Source organism: Lasiosphaeria miniovina (assembly GCF_030549165.1).
Source record: "Lasiosphaeria miniovina strain SMH2392-1A chromosome Unknown B0T26scaffold_2, whole genome shotgun sequence".
Classification (NCBI taxonomy): domain Eukaryota; kingdom Fungi; phylum Ascomycota; class Sordariomycetes; order Sordariales; family Lasiosphaeriaceae; genus Lasiosphaeria; species Lasiosphaeria miniovina.
In genome coordinates, this window is record NW_026848221.1 from 6,982,741 (window position 1) to 7,000,029 (window position 17,289).

A 17,289-nucleotide genomic window follows, 5' to 3' on the forward strand; every position below is an offset into this window, starting at 1 on the left:
GGCCTGTAATCAGGTTATTGGTAGAAGAAATGGAATTCAGTACAAAGCTCTCTTCCGCATATAATCGTAATGGTCCAGCTGAAATCGCTGGGAATATCCGAATATCCCCCATGGGGTAGTGACTTGAAACTAAACGCTGGTGTGTGTAGACTTGTTGTCAATCTTCTTAGTCCGTTATGAACTGAACTTGGGTGGCATTCCTCGGAGCCAGAGGCAGGCTGGCGGCTCAGACCTCTTATGCTGCGTTATGCATGAGGCTAGTACCAAAACAGGCACGTCGGGCACTCTTTTGGGGATGTGCTGTTCGCCCAGCAAGGGGGTCGGGTGTTGAAAACCTCGCACCAAGTCTCTACGTTCTGAGTCTGACATCTCACGAACCATCGCGTCAGGCCAAAATGGTATATCGGCGCCATGGACCCGGTAACTATTGTCACCGCAGTAGTAAGACTTGCGGCGTTCCCTCCCTACACTTTCCGGCTCTTTAAGCGAAGCAGGATTGCTAATAAAGAAGCCAGGCCCATGCAACTGCCTCGTGCCTGACCACCACGAAAAAGCTGTACGACTTGCAAAATAAGTACAAGAATACGCCTACGGCTATTGTGTCAATCTGTTCCGAGTCAATCGTCATCTCAGCTTCGCTTGCGCAGATCCAAACCCTCCTCCTGCAGAGGCAAGGCCTCGCAAATATGTGGCAATCTCGAACCGAGTTGCCCGCAACCCTCGACATTGCTCCAACTGGCTACCTCGTTCTATTCAGCTACCTTGATATCGAAATTTAACGTAACACTGCGGGTGCATCAGATCCCAGCAAGATACGATGGCGGTCTAGGGTTCGCATATTATAGAACGAGGTGAAGCTGAGCGAGCTACTCGTTACTCTCCGCAGCCAACAAATTGCTACCAATCTTCCGATACAGCTCTCCAGATGTGCGTATTTCGGTCTTGGTAACTTTTCTAAACAAGCGCCGACGACCACAAGGAACACCCTTACCGAGATCAAACAAATAGTAACCCAGAAGCAGGACGTGATTCGGCATCCGCCAGCACCACCCAGTCACCTCGCTCAAAAAATCCAAGTATCAGAATGAGCAACCCCATCTATGGCGGCGACAAAGGCCGCCCTTTCTGGCCCCCTTTCCGGCCCAAGCCTTCCGTCTTTCTCCCCGACTACGATGCCTTATCCATGGTTGTCCCATCCGACCTTAACTTCGACTTTAACAGCACGATAATCAACAGCCATGCCTACCGAATGACGTTCGTCAAGGCTCAATCCAAGACTGTCACAACACCTCAGCCAGACCTTGGAGATCTCATCGACTTGACCGAAAACCTTACCATCAGGCAAACTTCTGATGCAGTGGGAGGATTGTCATTGTCTTTGCGCGATCTCCAAGACCTGGTTTCCGATGCCCCCCTACCCGAAGTCCAAGAAATCCCATACGATTACTTCCCTCACCCATAGCTCAATCCAAGACTGCCACAACATCTCAGCCTGAGCCTGGAGATCTAATTGACTTAAACGACAGCCTTACCATCAGGGAGACTTTCAATACAGTTACAATCCCCCGGCCTTTTCGCAATCTCCGAGGCCCAGTTTCCCATGACCCCTTACCTGAGGTTCGAGTGAAAACTCCTTACGTTTCCTGCTGGATATACACATTTCCTGCTAGATATACACACATTAACAGGCTTGCCAGGCACCTGGTTGCAATGAGAATTCTAGATGCGAAGACAAAAAAGGAAATTGTCTCTGCAACTCTCATTACCTCGCACTCGAGGCTATGCCGTGCTTTGGTTGCCGCCTTGCAACCATGGGATATTACGCGGAAAAGTTTCTAAACGATAAGAGCGAGTCATAGCATCTCGAGTGCATAATGATAGAAGAACATTGGCACTTTACAGTGGAAACGTTGAATTTTCCGGAATTCTCGATTGAACGCACATAGAAATGCAGGGTAGACGACCTAGACTTAGGGGAAATCGATACTTACCTCATCAATTTATTTCCTAGCGAATTGGTCCGCCTGAGCGTCGCTCTCTCCGCCTTCGGGGAAGGCTTTGTGAGCTTATCGATTGAGATATGGTACCTCGAAATCAGGAAAGACAAGGAAAAGCGGATAGTTAACGCCGGCAAATTGCTCGTGGGGATGTTCTCTATTGCTGAGGATTTTTTTGAGGTCGTACCACCACATCGTAAGTCGTTCTTCTTTCGGTTCTCAGACTGCCAGCCAAAAAGGCCGTGCTCGAGGGAACTTCTCTCTGGACATGCCCGCACAGGCCACTATCGATTATGCCTAGATCAAATATCGCGGGCCCGTTTTGTTATCAACAAGGTAAAATCGGTGGGCAATATCACATGGCGGGGTATTAGAGCTAATAAGGTCAGCGCCACGGCTATGTGCGTGTTGTACGAGTTGAAAGTGTCGTAAGGGAACTGTTACAGACCCAGCTATAATCAAAGAAATTAGTTCTCATGGCGCTATTAGACTGCTCCTAAACAATACGTCCTACTGGAGTTAGTATTTTCCCCCAATGGGGTTGCCGCTTCTTTACCTATAGGGATCTCAGGCATTTGCGACATTTCTCGCGACTGCGACATTTGTGGCAAGGATGTAACGGGGGCGTTGCGGCCACTCCATGAATGAAAGCAATATGTCCGTACTGTCAAGCTGTTCGCGGGTCTAGAGAGCACGACTGAAAATGTGATGGTATTTATTTCAAATCATGTTGGTTAACGAATGATGTGGTTGGGTTCTACTTGGGGAGATAAATCCCTTTTTGAACGGCTTTTCTACATTAAGATTCATCGATCTTCAAGCCCGCCCACCACCGCCAAAACTAGGAGCTTCAACTCGAATAAATAAAAGGGTTATTTTACTGACTCTTAGATCGTTTAAAGAAAAGAGAGAACTATTGCTATCTTTCATAAGTTCCTCAGAGTGGTTAAAGGCCAACGCACTGGACACAAAGGTCCACAACGCAAGTGGTGTATTTATCCTTTGGACAAGAGACACGTGCGGAAACTTCATCGTCTAGAAATGAATGTGACAAGCCGTTAGAACGCCAGGGAAATTAAAGAAAACCCCACAGTTTGAAGTCCCAAGCCGCAGAGTTCCAGCCTGCAAGTCGGAACACTGAATTTGTCAAAAGAACGTATTGATGTATATATTTTTGAGCGATGACGCAGGAGCATCCCGCGTTCCTTCTCCGCCTCCTTTATTCCACCAGCCAGAATCCTGTCCAAACAATCAAGATTCTAATATACCTCTAAATGAGCCTCATAGTCCATAACCAGCACAGAATTGGATAGTAATGAAAAGCTCACCCCCCCTCTCGTCAGACCGATCCTTTTATGGCAACGAGACACGCCAGAGTGATGAAGTATAATTAATCTCTACTTTAATCTCAACCTCGACTCTTTGAACTCTGTCCTAGACTAATCCCTCATCCATCATCAAGATCTACTTGACCCGGATATGAACATCGACCGAGGTCATGGGAAGGGTGTCGGCGTTGGCCGCGAATAGCGTCAGGGTGCACTCGCCCTCGCCGCGGACCTCGTACCGGAACCCGCCAGTCGGGGTGGGGGCTCTCATGAGCGCCACGACTTGTTTCTGCCCATTGCTGCTGCTGCTACCCCCTCCGCCGCGGCCGCTGGACGTCGCGGCCTGCATGTGGCTGTGGACCGACCCCCTTGGAGTCGGCAATTGTGATGGTGAACTTGCCGCCCTTATTCGCCGTGAGCTCCCACTTCCCGTCGCTGGTCATTTTCAAGAAGTTTGGGATGGGTTTCAGGGCCAGCTTGGGGGTCGAGGCTTTGGGTTGCAGGATGCCTTTGGCCAGGTAGTTGTCTATGGCAATGGCGAAGGGGACGAGGAGCTGGGCGAGTGGTTTTTTTTGAAAAAAGGCCCGGGAACCGCAGTAGACGTGCTGAGCTTGTCGGTTGTGGCACACTCAAAAGCCAGCTCTGCCGAGGTTTTAAAGCCTGTAAGCGCTGGCATTCTTGCTTAAAAAATGCACCTTTAATCTGGAGAATGTGCAGAAGAGAAAGACATAAAGATTCAAGAAATCATGCACGTACAAAGGACGCACCTGTTGTAAATGCGGCCTTGATTTACTGCGAAACGAAGGGCTACGGCGGACTCACTACAGTTGGGGCCTGCCAAATATACACAGAATTCTAACCTGCTCAGCAGCGCCTGAACAAAAGGACAATGACCACGGAAAATTTGAGCCTAGTATTCCCGCCTAACCTTAAGAAGGCACCTAACATGGAGCAACTCTGACACTCGGATTTGTATATAAAATAACTAAAGGTGATTGCCAACGCCTGGTAGCCTAAGCAGTCTACTAATTCGCTGATATAGTGATGTGTTTACATGCCTGGTAGATGGTGTTGAGTTCATGAAATTGCGCGCGTCCGAGTTGAAAATGTTTACCTAAACCGAACATATGCCGGAACTCTAAGCTTCAAAAATGCCCACAATACCACCCGCCGACCCACGCCGCAAACTCCATAACGCTAAAGATGAAAGTTGACAGCCTGAACCCTACACCAACGTCACAAATGTCGACCTAAAGGAATCCCCTGCAAGAATCACTGCTTCGACCTACAAGAAAACGGAACTAAAACATGAAAAAATCACCTCCGCGACGTAAGCTCCACCCCTCCCTGGCCACTCCGAACCGTAGTCTCGAGCGAAGCCAGCACAAAAGCGAAGCCGACGGCCTTGATGCGGCCCATCCACTTGAGCATGGGCAGCTTCTCGAAACCGGAGTCCCCTCTCTTCTCCTCAAGATAGGCTTTGAGCTCGCCCACTGCGAGGGATATGGGGCTCTCGCAGTGCACGAAATGGGCAACCGCCGGCGCCGAATCCGACCCGGGAGAAGGCACAACGGCCGAGTCGAATAAGAGTCTGGCGACTTGCTCTGCAGGGAAGAGACTGACGCGGCCCTCCCAGCCTGTGTAGTCGGGCATGATGTGCGCGAGGTCGATGCACCGGACGAATTCGTCCAGAACGTCCCTGTTGGGCTGCTTTTCTCGCCCCACGTGGGCTGCCGGGAGGAGGCGGTATATAAAGGAGGGAACGCCTAGAGTCGTCGCGGAGCGCTCGAGTAGACGCTCGCTGGCCCATTTGGATGCGAGGTAACCGTCGGAGCCATCGGCCGGGGGGGCATACGCTGCAGCCGATAATGTGGCTTGTGCGGCCCCAGTAGAACACAGAACCTCCGTGGGCAAGACGCTAGAGGTGGAGACGAAGTGGATGGGGATTTGACGAGGGGTGGCAAGCCGAATAAGCTCCTTCGTCGACTGGACGTTGCTGAGGCGGAGGACATGGTAGTTGTCCCAGAATGAACGCACGGCGCCCAAATGCAGAATCACATCCACCTCGCTGGACAGCACTTGAAATTCGTCTTCGGTGAGTCCGAATTGGGGTGCCGAGAGATCTCCGCTATGATACACCATCTTGTCAGAGTGAGCGAGAGTTTGCTGCCGTCCGGAGCGAGCTTTGGGGCGGACGGCAACGCAGTGGACTTTGGAGACGCGAGGATCGGCTAGCAGGAGCGGAACAAGAGACCCAGCAAGGTTGCCCGTTGAACCTGTGACCAGCACAGTCTTGGTGCCCCCTCTGTTTGCTCGAGCTTGGGCACCCTGGTGGTGGAAGCTGGGTGTTGTTGATGGTGGACAAGTTTCCAGTTCCCAGTCAATGAGGTCAACGTTGTTGCCTTCTTCTACCTTCCGCGCCATCTGGCCCAGTGTATTGGCATTAAGGAGCTCGACTAGGCGGACGGCGACATTGAAAACTTGGCGGATTCGGGACTGGAGGCGGACGACAAGTAGGGAGTTGCCACCGACGGAGAAGAAACTGGTGGAAGGAGTTATGGCGAGTCCAAGTTCCTCGCTGTCCTTTCCGAGGACCTGTCTCCACACTTGTCTCAGTTGAGCCATCGTCTCGGTCAGTTCGGCATCGTGCTGGACGTCGATGGCAACACGCCGAGGAAGAGCCAGCTCTTGAATGGCCTTTCGGTCAATCTTGGCGTGATTGGTGAGGGGGAGTTTGTCGAGGGGAACCGCTAGAACGGGGATCATGTATTGAGGGATTGGAAGCCGGCTGAGGAGATGCTCTAGGAAAGCACCCTGATCATCAATACCGAGCTGGGGCGCAAACACGACATGGGCCACAAGAAAGTCGGGATCCCCTTTGCGGAGAGTGACGACGGCTTCCTTCAGGGCACCCCGGGCAGTAGCGACCATGTTGGTCTCGATATCGCGCAGGTCAATACGAAGGCCTCGCAGCTTGACTTGGGTGTCGCCTGCCATACGGCCCCGGAAGACTAGGGACCCGTCCGGCCGTAGATTTCCAACATCACCCGTGCGGTGCATCTCAGTCCAGCCTTGAGCCAAGTACTCGGCGCTCGCGAAAGGATTGGGCACAAAGACGCGGGCAGTCCGTTCCTTGTCGGTCAAGTAGCCTAGAGACACACCGGCACCGCCGATTACCACCTCTCCAGGCATGCCGACTGGAAGCGGCTTGAGTTTTTCGTCTAAAATGTACGTCGTGTAATTGGGGAGAGAAAACCCGCAAGGCACGGGTCCGTCTTTGTCGGATCTCTCTTTGTGGTAGTCGACTAGCCCCTTGTGCGATGCAATGGAAATCTCGGCCGGTCCGTATGAGTTGTGAAGACGTAGTTGCCCAAGACCGAGACTGGAAAACTGTCGCAGGACATGATCAGTCAGGGGTTCGCCCCCTGCAAAGGCAAAGCGCCAGCTGGATGCATGGCGAAGGTTGTCAAGGCCATATTCCATCCACATCGAGTATTCCGAGGGCGTTACTTTGGTGTACGTGATTGACTGTGTTCTGATGATCTCGGTGATAGAAACCGGATCACCGCGTTTGGACCAGGGAACGACATACACCATGCCGCCGTTGACGAGGCCTGTGAAAATTTGGTCGACGGAAAAATCAAAGGTGAAGGCACTCTGTTGCAAAACCCGCTCCGCGCCTAGCTTGTAGGTCTTCGTATACCCCTCTATCTCGTTCCGAATGCCCGAGTGTCGGATGATAATGCCCTTGGGAGCGCCTGTCGACCCACTGGTGTACAGAATGGCGGCGGGCGAGTCGGTGTCTGCGGAGTTGGCGATGCGAGTCGACGGTGCAGACGCAATACGGGACACATCAAGAACAACGGCAACATTTAGTTGCGGGGCATCGCTGATAGTTGTGCCATCAGCCAGAACGGCGCCCGGCTGGCAGTCTTGGGATAGTGCTGCAAGGCGTGACAGGGGGTTGCGAAGGTCGAGCGGCACGTAGACACCTCCAATGCGCATGATGGCAAGCATTGAGCATACCCAGTCGGTCGAAGCTTGCTGGAAAACGAGCACTCGGGAGCCGGGGCCAGTACCAGCCTGGATCAGTGCCTCGGCGATGGCCTCGATTCTGTTGAGCATCGATAAATATGTCAGACTGCTGCCGAGGCCATCCATTAGAGCTGTTTTGTCGGAATTCTCTCTCGCAACTTGGTCGATCCGATGGGGCAGAGTTTCTGGCCAATCTGAAACGAGGTCGGGACCTGCTCAAGGAGCAACCGAGGTCAGTAGATATAACCATGGCAGGAGCGGCAGCGCCGAGGATGGATACGTACCTCGACCAACTTGAACAGCCTGGGCAAGTTGCTTGTCACTGAAGAGAGGGGCGTCTTGCAAGGATTGCGAAGCGTCTCGCGAGAGGATGCTAATAAAGTGGACATATGTATCCAGTAGAAGGCTTGCTGCCGTCGAGTCATATAATGCTTTCTGCACGCGTAATGCTACATGGGCACCGGAAGCTGCATCGGCGACATCCAGGGAGATATCGTAGCCAGTTCTCCCGGGATGCAGCTCCTCCAGGTCAAACTGGCAATGGCACCAGCTCTGACCACGAGCTTGATGTCGGTAGTCGAAGAATGCCTGAAAAAATGGGCTATACGATGAAGAACGCGCCACATTGAGTTCTTTCAGCAAGACGTCAAACGGCAGCCGCGAGTGGGCCAGCGCTCCGTAGGCCGTGTTGCGTGCCTCCGAGATGGCATCCGCAAAGCTTTGGGTGGCTTGGCGACGGAATCGCAAGGTCAGGAGGTTCACGAAAAAGCCAATGCTTCCCACCACATCGCCGTCGTTGCGGTTGGCGTCAGCAATGCCGATAGTCAGATCCTGGACATCGGTGAATGCAAATAGCATGGCCTTGAACGCAGCCAGGTAGAAGTGAAAGGGTGTAGAGCGCTGCGCCTTGGACACCGTCTTGATCTGTGAGACCAGGGCCGGCTCAAGTTTGACGCTGGCCTGATGGACCGCATAGTCGGTTATGGCTACTCTGGAGCTCGATCGAGCCATGGGCAGTAGGGGCAAGATGGGAGGCTGTTCGCCGGCCGGGAACACGTTCTGCCAATACTCGAGCTCGCCGTTCAGCTCACCCCGTTCAAGTGCTTGCCGCTGCGCCACCGAGAAATCGGGGTACTGTAGCGGCGGCGGTCCGAGAGATTGGCCGTTGTACGCCTTCTCGATCTCGGAGAGGAGAACCTGGAAACTGGCCATGTCTATGATGATATGATGCGAGTTAACCAAGAGGTAGTGGGATGTGGGCGACAGTGTCAGGAGGACGAGCCGCAGCAAGGGACCCCTGGCCAGGTCAAACTCGTGCGCCTGGAGCTTCGCGTACTCAGCCGTTGCCTCTTCCGCGGATTGGATTTTCTCGTATTCCAGCTTAATTGGGGACCGAGCCAGTATCTTCTGAGATGCCTGGTCTACCTCCCGTTCATCTCCAATAAAGCACGTGCGAAGGGATTCGTGTCGGGCAGCAACGGCACGGAGAGCAGCTTCAAGGTCACCGACGCGCACATGGCCCGACATGTGGTACTTGAAGGAAACATTGAAGGTTTTTTGATCTTCGATCAGCAGCCGAAGAAACCAGAACCGCGACTGGCCAAGCGATACGGGCTGCGTCTTGACGAATGTCCCAGGCACCACACCTGCCGAGGCACTAGACGCGATAGGGCTCGACGCGTCCTTGTGCGCAAAAGAGACGGAGCTCTGCGTGGCTGTAGAAGTCGGTGTGTCAGGCGGTGGTGGGGTACGCCGACTGGGTGTTGTCGAGTCCTCCCTGGGCCGAGAAGCGGAACTAGTGCTTGCCGTGGAGGGAGGCTTGGGCGGAACATTAGACGTAGATAAATGCTGCGGTTGGGACGATGGTGCGGTTGGCGGTGGGGGAGAACTCTGACCACCTGTCTTAATCTTGCCGAGGATTTCCTCGGGCAGCTTCTTCAGCGCCAGTTCGCAGATACCAGCGAGGGATGATCCACCGACGAGCTTCAGAACCGGAATGTCGACCTTGAGCTCCTTTAGGAACCAGGAACGCGCTTCAACAGCGACAAGCGAGTCCATCCCAAGTTCGACAAGAGGCGCGTCGTGGTCGAGCGCCTCGCTGGAAATCTGCAGGACGGAACACAGCTTTCCGGCAAAGCTTTCGCGCAACATGTCCAGTGCCTGTCCTTGAGTAGCGGCGGCGGCAAGCTGCTCCCGGACTGGGAGGAGGCTCTTCTTCTTGTCAAGTTGGCTGGTGCCTTCCGCAGCAGTGCTGCCGCCGCTCGTTTCAATGATGCTATGGGAGAAGAAGGGATTCTCGAACCATGGGCCCTTTAGCTCCTCGTCCTCGCGGATGGTGCGGATCCCAGTCGTGACAACGGCTTCCGGAGACTGCACGCCGTCCTCGACATGCTCCTCCGCTTTAGGACTCGGGTAGCCGGCTTGGATAGTCTCGGCAAACAGCGCGTGGAACTCAGTCTCAGAGATAGGCATCATGCCAAAGCGCGTCAGCTGGTCCCGCACAAACTGCCCGGCCGACTCGACATAGCCCAGGCCTGCCACGCGGCCAATGTCGACAGCCGAAGCAGCAAGGCCCCGCTTGCGGCGCTGGCGGACGAGCCCGTTCAGGTAGCCGTTGGCTGCGGCGTAGTTTGCTTGGCCCGAGTTGCCGATGACGGCGGACGACGAGGAGAACAGCACGAAGAAGTCGAGGGGGTCGCTGCGGAAGATGTCGTCGAGATTGTTGCTCCCATCGATCTTAGGGGCGGTTACGTCTTGCATCATGTCCAGCGTCATGCTCGAGAACAGAGAGTCGCGCAGGACCATGGCGCCGTTGGCCACGCCAGCGATGGGAGGGCAGGTGGCACGGATGTCAGCGACAACGCGGGCCACGCTAGCCTTATCGGCGACATCCATGGCATAGAGCCTGACGGTCGAAGCCGTGCCGTCGAAGGACTGCAGCCATGTGCTATTTGCCTTGGGCATGCGGCTGGCCAGACAGACACACCCGGCGCCGTTCGCCACCATCCATTCGCAGACTGACCGCCCGATTTCGCCGGTGAGGCCGACCAGCAGATACGAATTGTCCGCCGAAAATAGACGCTTGGCGTCAAGCGGACGCGCTTCGAGCTGGACTGGCGCATCGTACGGGTCGGTCTGCCAGCGCACGGCGCTTGTTATCTGGTGATGTTTGGTCTGGTGGATCTGGTTGAGGGGCACTACCGGGCTAGTGACCGCTGGAGCGTCGGCGCTTCCAGCGCCAGACGACGACGTTGCATTGGACGCTGCATGGTCGACGGCATCTTGGAGACGCGATAGCAAAACTCCTTCCCGGTGCTGTGCAGGGCCAGAGCTGTTTGCCACTCGTGCCTCCAATCGCACCAGGTCAGCGAGGCGTATCGTCTTGGTGTTAGCCGGTAAAAGGCGTGCAGAGATGCTTCGACCGCCGCCTTCCGATGATGTGCTACTGCTCGCCAGGTCTAGGAAGTGGGTGGGTCTACCCTTGGCGGGGGACTGAAGTATCCGCTTTTGCACGTGACTGGGCGTTCGCTCTTCGAGCTTGGCCCACTTTAGCCCTAGCCCGAGCCCTAATGAGTCGGTCGCGGAAGTCACGAAAGTGACGCGCACGCCCTTCGTCTCCGCTCGCTTTTTGAGCGCGATGGCAAAAAAATAGTCTTTAGCTGGCACGGCCGAGTGGACCACAATGCAGCTCCCCGATGACAGGGTCTCGACCACGGATGCGGCCAGCAGCTCGCTCGCCACTGCCACTAGCGCCGGCAGCTGATTGGCCGCTAGGGAGACACTAGCCACGGCTTCTGTCGTGGAAGAATTGGTGGTCGACAGGAAGACAAGGTCGCCGCCTTTGTTCGTGTCGGCTCCTTTTTTACCGACCCCAACGAACAAAAAGTCGTCCCCTGCAACGTTCAGAGCCATCAAGCTCGATTCCTCGACCCGCACGCGCACCCGCGCCGAGGCGGACTTTTTAGACGATCTGATCTTGTCTTTGTGGTCATCATGGCCGCCCGTTGCGGGGTCTTGCTCAACCAGCGCCGGCGGCGCATCAGCACGCAGCGCAATGGACACGTCGGGGCTCGTGCTGAGTTTCGCGGAGCGAGCAACCACGCGCCGCAACGAATTAAGCCGGGCGTTCTGGCTAGGATTTCCCATCAAGCGAGGGACCAACAACTTGCCGCGCTTGTTCACAAACGCTTCGGGCTCCTTGGACCACATGAAGGCGTGGCGTGGAATCCGGTTGGCGATGCGCGGCGCTTCGCGTTCCCACTCTTCCAGCGCCGCCTGTCGCAGGAGGTGCTCGGCAATCGTCTTGGGCGCATCCTTGCTGTCAGGTCCCACGTCTGCCACGTCGAGGCTGTGTATGCCCACATGGGACACCTCGTGGCTCATGGCCCGCATAAAAGTCGTGCTGGCCATGTGGTATGGATTGTCCGCCGAAGAGGCCCCATTCGTGATCCAGAGAATGTGCCTGGCAAGATCGAATACTCTCCTGAGCCCTTCCATCCGGGATGCTGTCATGCCCTTGAAGATGGGACTGTCTAGGTCGACCAGGTTGACGAACGTGCTCATGGGTTCAAGGTTCTGCGCCTCTTCCTCCGTCGGGAGCCCGCTGAGGATTGTGACGCGGCCGCTGAAGCGGTGCAGATGGTCGGCCAGCTCTTCTGCGATGCGCGAGCTCTCCAGACTCCGCGTGCCCAAGATGACGACGCTTTCAAGGTAGATGATGCTAGACGACGACGTTGCAAGCAGCGGACGCCGCAGCAGATTGATGCGGTCGTCAACAGCCTGTGCCGCTATGGCGGAAAAGGGCCACGTCCCGTTGGCATCCAACTCTGGCGTCACGGAATCTACCCCCGAGAATCCGGCGTTGCGCAATACGGAATGCCACCCGTGCGGCGTGAGAGCCGGAGAATATTTGCGTCCGTCGTCAGCGCCGAGCCACCACCCCGGAAGCCCGCCCATGATCTCGCCGTACCGGACACGCCCGATGTTCGTTAGCTCCGCCAACATCAGATAACCGCCTGGCCTCAACAGCTGTCGCGTGTTCTCGAGCGTGCGCCGCAGGACTGCCGTGGCGTGCAATACATTGGACGCGATGATGATGTCGTAGGAGTGGGGATCGTATCCCTGCGAGGCCGGTGATCGTTCCACGTCCAGCACTTTGAACGTCATCTTGTCGCGGTAAGCACCGAAAATATCGGCCGCCTTGTCGAAGAAGCCTGCCGAGATGTCCGTATATGTGTACGATGAAAAGGTGTTGCCTATGGCTTTCAAGACGGCCTTGGTGGCACTGCCAGTTCCCGCGCCTGTGCGGAGTGCAGATTGTTAACGTCAAGTCAGATAAGTCCGAATGGCTGCGCGTGAAGCTAAAGAGGCTGATATATGTACTGACCTATTTCCAGAATACGGGCATGTGGATAGCGGTGCGTTATTTGCTTCACCATGCCGGCCAAGAATAGGTTGAGTTCCACAAGCCCGAGACCTTTCTCGTAAAAGTCGTCGAGCATATTGTTTGGCAACATGTGCTCCAATATGGTAGTCTCGCCGCGGACGGCCGCTGTCATGTTTTCGCCCACAGCGGAGATAAGCTTCAGGTCGATAGAGTCCGGGTGTCTGATTTCGTCCAGCAAGTGTCAGTCACTAACGACGGCGGCAGCGGTATTGTAGTAGAATTGTCTTGTACGTACCCTGCCATCAAGGGCTTGATGTCTTCAAGCGTATCGCTCGTCCATTCCTGTCTGACATATTGATGCTGCCCGCTGGCCACCATGTCGAGAGTATGGTTCACGAAGTCGCGAAGCCTCAGATGGTGTGGCTGACCGTTGGCCCACTCGTCGTCACTGAGCTCAGCCTTCCACTTTCGGACGTAGTAGAAGGCCAGCCGCTCGGAGACGATTGCTACCTCGATATCAGACTCGGGGGGCCGCACACCTCGGACGACCGCGACCCCATCGGGTGCTGCAACATCCCATTTTGTGCGAGAGAATAGGCGACGGTCGTCAGCGGCGGTGGCCGGTGCGAAGGGCTTGACGATCAGATCTTCCACTTGTATCATGCTCCTGCCGCTGTCATCATCATCGTGGCCCAGGATGTCAATGCTGGCACGGAAGGGCTCTCGAGGTCCATTTCCACCAGCCGCGAGGGACCACACGGGGACTTCAGACCCCGAAAGCGGCACTGCGGCGCACAGCTGCGGGTTGACGCGAATACGGCCGATGCCAGTAGGCACGTGCAATGACCAGAGACGCCCGTCTCCGGGAGCCGAGAATGCCAATATGGCGGCTTGGAAGGCAACATCCAGCATGGTGGGATGCACAAGATACACCGTCTGGCTCTCGTCAGCGTCGAGGTCATACGGGTAAGTCGACACCTGCACCGACGACTGGTTAAGCCGTCGCTTGATTGCTGACATGGTCCGGAATTGGCCCGTGTAACCGTAGCCAAGCTGGAGGAGGGAGGAGTAGAAACGATCGATGTCGACGTCAGCCATGTTGGAGATGTCGGGCGCGGGCGCACTGGACAAAGCCGCGGCACGGGGCGTGCCCAGCACGGCATTCACAGTCCCACTTGCCATGAGGTCCATGTCGGGCTGCTCTGATGCGCTTGCCGTACTGACGCTAGGGCAAGAATAGCACGAGAAGTCGGCAACGATGGTGTTATTAGGCCCGTCTCGCCTAACTGCAGTTAGTGTGACGAGGGTTTCAATTCCTGCGCTATCGTCGTCATCAAAGGCGATGGCTTTGGGGATGGTCAGATCATGGAGCTCAAATAGCTCCACCGTGGACTTGGTCCCCGCAACAAGATGACGGGATGCTTCGACAGCCATGGCAACGTATCCCGCGGCAGGGAAAACGGTCTGGCCCTGAAGTTGATGGTCTTCGAGCCAGGGGATCTCGGACGGTTTCAGCACGTTGTTCCAGCGTAGATCTCGGGCCGTCGAGTCGGGGGACAGAACGCCGAGCAACTCGTGGAAAGGCGACTTCCGTGCTCGCATCTTATTTGACCGGCGAGATTCGTACCAATGGCGCCTCGCGTGACTCCATTGGTAGGATGGCAAGCCCGTTACTAGCCGTGGCCGCCTCGCTGTCGCCCCGGCCGACACTGTCTCCTGGAATGCCGTAAAGTTCACGCTCTGAGCGCCTAACTGCGTCCAGATAAACCCCAAGGCTTGAGAGAAGGCTTGAACGTCGTTACTGCCCCGGCTCAGCACGCCACAGTACGGGAGAGCTGTTCCCGCACCCGCCTCGGACATGTTTTGTGTGGCTGGACCTTTGAGCGCTGGGTGGGGCCCGACCTCGACAGCGAGACTGAGCCGAGGGTCGCTCGCGACTGCCTTGTTGACAGCGTCGGCGAAGAGCACCGGCTTGGTCATATTGTCACGCCAATACGTGCCCTGGAGCTCCTCACTTGGTTCCATGGCCTGGCTGGAGGGGAAGACACTGGAGAACCAAGCACAGTCATTTCCAGCTTCCGGACGGCGGACGACAACGCCGCAAGCTCGCAATGCCGCCATATATGGGTCGCCGCACGGCAGCATGTGGTTCGAGTGGTAGGCCTTGTCGACCTTCAGCAACCTCGCGAACTTCTTCTCCTCGTCGAAGACCTTCTTAGCTAGCACGACGGCATCAGCGTCGCCAGACAAAGTTACACTAGCCGATGAGTTATGCGCCGCGACCGCAACCCGCCCCTTGAATGCCGATAGGGATACGAGATCCTCCGCATCCTCCAAGGAGGTCCCCACCGCAAGCATAGCGCCGGCACTCTTCGCGGCACTGTTGTGGTTGGTGTTCCTCTCGTCGCTGCCGGCAAGGCGGGCATACAGGCCGCGGTAGTAGGCCACGCGCATGGCATCACAGTCCGACAGAAAGCCCGCTGCGTATGCTGCGCCGATCTCGCCAGACGAGTGGCCGACCACGGCATTGAAGGTGATGCCAGCACTTTCGAGCAGGTCTACCAACACAATCTGGAGAGCGGTACATAGTGGTTGTGACAACTCAGCCTCGCCAATGCGTGACGTGTCGGCACCCGCCATCATCTCGTCTCGGAGCCGCCACTGCGGCCGGTCTACGAAAGGCAGCGTGTCCAGTGACTTCTCGAGGTCCCCTATTCGCTTCGCGACAAACCCAGGCGACGCCCTGATTAGCTGCGCACCCATGGCAGCCCACTGGGCACCCTGCCCGGTGAAGACGCCTAGGATGCGAGGGGCCGCTGTCGGGACGCCGGATTTGGAGCTACTAGAGCTGGAGCGCACACCGATGCTCCCCGAGTTCTGCTCAGCCGTGGCGAGATTGGCATCGATCTTGGACGCCAGCTCTGCCACACTGCCTGCCGAAAATGCGGCCTTGACGGCAAACTGGCTTCTCCTTGCTTGTAGCGTCCAGGCCAGGTCCACCAGGTTGGTGTCCTGGTGTGTCTTGAGGTGGTTTGAGTAGGCTTGTAGCTGGGCAGCAAGCGACGTCTCGGATGCAGCCGAGAAGATGAAGGGTGTGAACAGTGTTTCCGATGATGAGATATCGGTGGCGCTTTCGGAATTAGTGGCTTTGGGTGGTTCGACATATTCCTCGAGGATGGCATGGGCGTTGCTTCCACCGAACCCGAAGCTGTTGATGCTGACTCGTCGCGGGACGCCCTCGGGTAGCTTGGGCCATGGTGTCAGGCTGGTGGGAACCTTCAAGCACTGGTAGAAGGCCTCGATGGCTGGGTTCAGACGACTGAACAGGAGGTTCGGGGCTATGAGCCCATTCTGGATGCTGGCAACCCCCTTCAGAAGCCCTGCGAGACCTGCTGCGCCTTCTGTATGGCCAATCACCGTCTTTACTGATCCCACATACAAAGGGGGACCGGTGTTCGCACTACCCTTGGCAAAGCACTCAAATATGGCGCCGGCTTCCTTGGGGTCGCCGGCTTTAGTGCCTGTGCCGTGCGCCTCGAAGTACTGTGGGCGGTCCCGGGGGTCTTCCAGATCTAGGCCGGCCCTGGCGTAGGTTTTCCGAATCAGCGCCGCCTGTGCTACCGTGCTTGGCACCGTGAGACCATTCGAGTAGCCATCTTGGTTTGCACCCGTTCCGCGGATAATGCACTGGATGCGGTCCCCATCGGCAACGGCATCGCTCAGCCGCTTCATGACGATCGCAGCCACGCCCTCTCCGCGAGCATATCCGTCGGCATCAGCATCCCACATGCGGGAGCGGCCCGTTGGAGAGAGCATCTTCAACTTGCTCTCAATGATGAACCATTCTGCCATTATCCCAGTCAGTCAGATAGAAGGCCGTTTATCCTCAGGATCCGGACCACAAACCTGGCCCCAGGATGACCTGTGTCCCACACGCCACCGCAACCCGCGACTCTCGTGTACGTAATGCCTGGACACCTTGATGCACCGCGATGAGGCTGGATGAACAGGCCGTGTCGATTGTCATGCTTGCGCCGTGCCAGTCGAAGAAGTAGGAGACCCTGTTCGAGATGATGGCGCGATTTGTCCCAGTCCCAAAATAGGTCGGGATCGTATCAAGGTCTCTCATGATTGTTTCGTTGTAGTCCACCCCCATTGTACCCACGTACACGGCCGTGTCCGAGCCACGAAGAGCTTCTAGGCTATGGCCGCCGGCCTCCAGAGCCTCGTACACGGTCTCCAGAAGCAGACGCTGTTGCGGGTCCATGGCGTCGGCCTCGGCGGGGCTGATGAAGAAGAATTGCGCGTCGAACATGCCCAGGTCCTGTTGCAGTAGGTACATCTGCCGGACGTTGCCAGTTCCATGGTGGTTGCCGTCGGGGTGGTAGAAGCCAGCCGTGTCGAATCGCTCAGGCGGGATATTCTGGGCAACATCGCGGGGCTGCTTGAGCAGTTCCCAGAGTGCCGCCGGCGAGTTCGCCCCTCCGGGGAAGCGGCAACCGCTTCCCACAATAGCGATGGGTTCGAATTGCTCGGTCGTCAT

General features: G+C 56.2%; 1 protein-coding gene across 1 annotated transcript; it reads right to left on the bottom strand.

Moving 5' to 3' along the window:
- Positions 1 to 3,461: 3,461 nt before the first annotated feature.
- On the bottom strand, positions 3,462 to 17,289 carry B0T26DRAFT_748981 (uncharacterized protein; the record flags this gene model as incomplete). Its single annotated transcript, XM_060445037.1, has 7 exons — positions 3,462 to 3,614; positions 3,691 to 3,879; positions 4,688 to 7,572; positions 7,645 to 12,660; positions 12,747 to 12,967; positions 13,042 to 16,591; positions 16,653 to 17,289. The coding sequence occupies 7 exons, from the start codon at positions 17,287 to 17,289 to the stop codon at positions 3,462 to 3,464; spliced, it is 12,651 nt and encodes a 4,216-aa protein (XP_060301675.1).